We start from the raw sequence: 4,171 nt of genomic DNA on the forward strand, positions 1-4,171 counted from the left end.
CCTACCTCTCAGGTCCTCCCATCTTCCCAGTCCAGGCAAAGTTCTGTACAGCCCCCTCCACCGTCCCCCGCGACCCTTCAACCACCGTCACCACCAACATGCCCCAAAGAGTCCTCCCCAACAGAAGTCGTTATTTAAGGTGGAAAAAACGGACTGTTTTCTTGACGGGTCTGGGACCCGGAAAAAAAAAAAAAAAAAAGGTGCATTGGAGCCAGGGGAGGCGCTTGGCAGCAGCCCGCGCCAACCAGCATTCCTGAGATGTTTGAGAATTCTGGAACGCGCAGACAGAGCCGACGTCACTGCAACACGCGGCGCCTCCGCCGCCTTATAAAAGGCGGGCTCCGGGCTCCTGGGCAGACCGCGAGCGAGAGCGCCCCCGAGCAGCACCCGTACCCTCCACGCCTCCTCGGCAGGGACCTCGAGCAAAGGACTCCCTCAGCCCTCCCGCCTTAGCCCTGCCCGTCCGGCCCACCGCACCGCCGCTGCGACCCAGCCGATCCCGCCCGTCCGCTGTGCTCCAGCTGGTTGGCGCCTTTGCAACCGCGCTCGCCCCGGCTCCTCCAGCGCGCCACAATGAGCCTCCTCGCGGCCAGGGCGCTCGCCTTCACCGTCATCCTTCTCCACTTGACCAAGCTGGTGAGTTGGACTCTTCCTCTGCCACCGCTTCCCTGTCCGATCTACGGTACGGTCCCTTCCCCTGGTCCCCGATTGCCAGTGGCAGGAAAAGCTAAACTAAAAAGTCCGGGGCGGTCTTGGGGTAGCTGCTGCTTTAAGCGCCCCCTGAAGACGTGTCGGGGGCCTCCGGGTGAGCGCAGCCGCCCGGGGTGGCGGGGCTGGACGGAATGAGAGGCTCCCCCATCAACAGGGTCAGAGACCCCGGTGCCTTCCCCAGGGCAGCCGCGGCGCCTCTCCTGCGCACCACGCCGGGTCTCATACGTCCCTTCTACCTCTTCCAGACGCTCTCCTCCTGCCCTGCCGCCTGCCACTGCCCCCTGGAGGCGCCCAAGTGCGCGCCGGGAGTCGGGCTGGTTCGGGACGGCTGCGGCTGCTGTAAGGTCTGCGCCAAGCAGCTCAACGAGGACTGCAGCAAAACGCAGCCCTGCGACCACACCAAGGGGCTGGAATGCAATTTTGGCGCCAGCTCCAGCGCTCCGAAGGGGATCTGCAGAGGTAAGATGCTTGTGGTTTGGCCCCTTAAAAAAAAAAAACAAAACACTAGTCCCCATAGTCCAGAAGTTTAGTAATTTTGAGACCATGTATGGTGATGCTTTGTTGTTGGTAGCTTGGCAGAAAGGCACATGATTTCAGCAGTCTGGAATGCAATTCAGTGTGTCTGGGCCCAACGAGAGCGCATACGGAAAAGTGATTCCTGACTAAGTTATTGTTCTGGTCTGGAGTCTCCGGGGAATTGTAGGGAACTTTACCATAAATTGAATTTAACAGCAGAAATTATGTATGAGTTTCAGGCAGTGGTTCAGAATCTTAACTTTAACCTCTTCTTCCATTCTCTTCTGGTGATCTTTGCAGCTCAATCAGAGGGCAGACCCTGCGAATATAACTCCAGAATCTACCAGAATGGGGAAAGCTTCCAGCCAAACTGTAAACATCAGTGCACATGTATTGATGGCGCCGTGGGCTGCATTCCTCTGTGTCCCCAAGAACTGTCTCTCCCCAATTTGGGCTGTCCCAACCCCCGGCTGGTGAAAGTCACCGGGCAGTGCTGTGAGGAGTGGGTCTGTGATGAGGATGGCGTCCAGGACCCCATGGATGTGGAGGACGAGGACGGCGTCCTGGGCAAGGGGCTGGGATTGGATGCCTCAGAGATGGAGTTAACGAGAAACAATGAATTAATTGCAGTTGGAAAAGGCGGCTCGCTAAAGCGGCTCCCTGGTAAGTGACTGAGTCCTTAAGATCCCTTACACAAATGCATTCGTAGTTTGAAACCGTACAGAAACCAGTACTTGAATCTGTGTGCGTCAGCACGCCTCTGAGAAGTCTTCCCTCTTGTTCGTCTCCCTAGTTTTTGGAATGGAGCCTCGAATCCTATACAACCCTTTGCACGGCCAGAAATGTATCGTCCAAACAACTTCATGGTCGCAGTGCTCAAAGACCTGCGGAACTGGTATCTCCACACGTGTTACCAATGACAACCCCGAATGCCGCCTGGTGAAAGAAACCCGGATCTGTGAAGTGCGGCCTTGCGGACAGACAGTGTACGGCAGCCTGAAAGTAAGTTCCTCCAGGGACGTGTGTCGCCTGTGCCCTGGCAGGTGGGCGGGATGTGAACCTCTGTCAGTAAAGAGAATCTCTAACTTTCCTTCTCTCCTCTCTTCCTTACAGAAGGGGAAAAAATGCAGCAAGACGAAGAAATCCTCCGAACCGGTCAGGTTTACTTACGCTGGCTGTTCGAGCGTAAAGAAATACCGTCCCAAGTACTGCGGTTCCTGCGTGGACGGCCGATGCTGCTCGCCCCAGCAGACCAGGACTGTGAAGATGCGGTTCCGCTGCGAAGACGGCGAGACGTTTTCCAAGAACGTCATGATGATCCAGTCCTGCAAATGCAACTACAACTGCCCGCACCCCAATGAGGCAGCGTTTCCCTTCTACAGACTGTTCAATGACATTCACAAATTCAGGGACTAAACGCTACCCGAGTTTCCAGGGCACGGGAGGACAAACGGGGGAAGAGTGTCCGAGTCACGGAGACGTGGGAGGGGCAGCGTGGGTGAGGGGACCCGTTGTAGAATGGGTGCCTTGCTCATTCCTGGCTAGTGGTAAGAGGTTGGAAACTGCCACGGGTGCATCTCGGACACCGGTGCAGCCGCGACTGGAGAATACTTCGCTTCATAGTACTGGAGCACACGTTACCGCTTCATTTTGGAGCTTGTAGTGTTGATGACTTTCTGTTTTCTGTTTGTAAATTATTTGCTAAGTGTATCTTTCTTTAGGCTTTTTAATTTTCCTTTGGGTTCTACAATTGTAAAAGGTAATCGGATTAGTTGGACAGCTAAAGCTTTCATTTGTCTTTTGACAGAACTAGAAGGGCACTCCATTCCTTCCTGAAGGGGACACTCTGTGAGTGTCTGTGAGAGGCAGCTATCTGCACTCTACACTGCAAACAGAAATCAGGTGTTTTAAGAGTGAATGTTTTTATTTATCAAAATGTAGCTTTGGGGAGGGAGGGGAAATGTAATACTGGAATAATTTGTAAATGATTTTAATTTTATATTCAGTGAAAAGAATTTATTTATGGAATTAATCATTTAATAAAGAAATGTTTACCTAATATCTGAGTGTATGCCATTCAGTATTTTTAGAGACCTTCCAAAGTCCTTGGTAACAGTCTAGCTCATGTATTCAATCACTCAAACAATTGACCGGGTGCCCACTATGTGTCAGGAATTATTCTAGTTGCCTTATTGGAATATAGCAGTGAACTAAGGTATAACAATAAGACAATGACTGGTTTTATTTCTTCAGTAGAGAAAAATGCTTAATCTTTTTTAAAAACGTGTATTGAACAGTAGGCATGTGTGTGAACGACAAGGATTCTGAAGTTAAATTTGTGATTAAAAAATAATGCTTTATTTTCATAACTATTCAAAGCTTAAGGGTCTCTATCACTGTGTGAGATGGGTAGAGTCATTTATCATTTTAATCACCAGGTTATTGTGCAACTCAATTTAGTTGAGAGAAACCCTTTAATGAAAACAGGCTGCCCACATCTAATCCCATGGGCAAGACTGAGTGTGGTTGGATAATGTGTTATAGAATGCCCCTTGTTTATAACTTTATGTTTTCCTAATATCATTCGTTAAAAATGAAGAACTACTCAAGAGTTTGCTCTTGGCTGATAGAAAAAATCTCCAGGTCTATAGGAGTAGGTTTGTTTTCACTAAATGAGCTTGAAGCATGACTTGTGTTAATCCTAATATGCCGGTGATTAGGTAAACACGTTGTTAAATGCAAAGGAATGCAAGGAATTTCGAGTACTTTTCCAATAGCGTGAGGACCAAGCTACCCCACCCCCCATTCCTTTTTATAATACACGTTATATTGACAGGGGGAGAGAGCAGTTACATAGAGTTGGCCGTCCAGAAGGTCAAAGGCTAGGCAGAGCATTCCTAAAAGAAAGGGACCTGAATCATCGGTCCAGAAGAGGTTGCAAAGG

General features: G+C 50.3%; 1 protein-coding gene across 1 annotated transcript; it reads left to right on the forward strand.

The window, feature by feature from the left end:
- Positions 1-344: 344 nt before the first annotated feature.
- CCN1 (cellular communication network factor 1) lies at positions 345-3,286 on the forward strand. The gene is made up of 5 exons (XM_053591172.1): positions 345-636; positions 957-1,170; positions 1,528-1,890; positions 2,021-2,229; positions 2,341-3,286. Exons 1-5 carry the CDS (start codon positions 574-576, stop codon positions 2,641-2,643), a joined length of 1,152 nt encoding a protein of 383 aa, XP_053447147.1. The 5' UTR covers positions 345-573; the 3' UTR covers positions 2,644-3,286.
- Positions 3,287-4,171: the final 885 nt, after the last annotated feature.

Source organism: Nycticebus coucang, chromosome 5, assembly GCF_027406575.1.
Source record: "Nycticebus coucang isolate mNycCou1 chromosome 5, mNycCou1.pri, whole genome shotgun sequence".
NCBI classification, from domain to species: domain Eukaryota; kingdom Metazoa; phylum Chordata; class Mammalia; order Primates; family Lorisidae; genus Nycticebus; species Nycticebus coucang.

What these genes read in the sequence shown, in the direction of transcription:
- CCN1 (XM_053591172.1), top strand. Translation starts at nt 574, where the DNA reads ATGAGCCTCCTCGCGGCCAGGGCGCTCGCCTTCACCGTCATCCTTCTC. An exon ending in TTCTCCACTTGACCAAGCTG is followed by an intron (nt 637 to 956) that starts GTGAGTTGGACT and finishes TACCTCTTCCAG; the next exon opens with ACGCTCTCCTCCTGCCCTGC. An exon ending in CAGTGTACGGCAGCCTGAAA is followed by an intron (nt 2,230 to 2,340) that starts GTAAGTTCCTCC and finishes TCTTCCTTACAG; the next exon opens with AAGGGGAAAAAATGCAGCAA.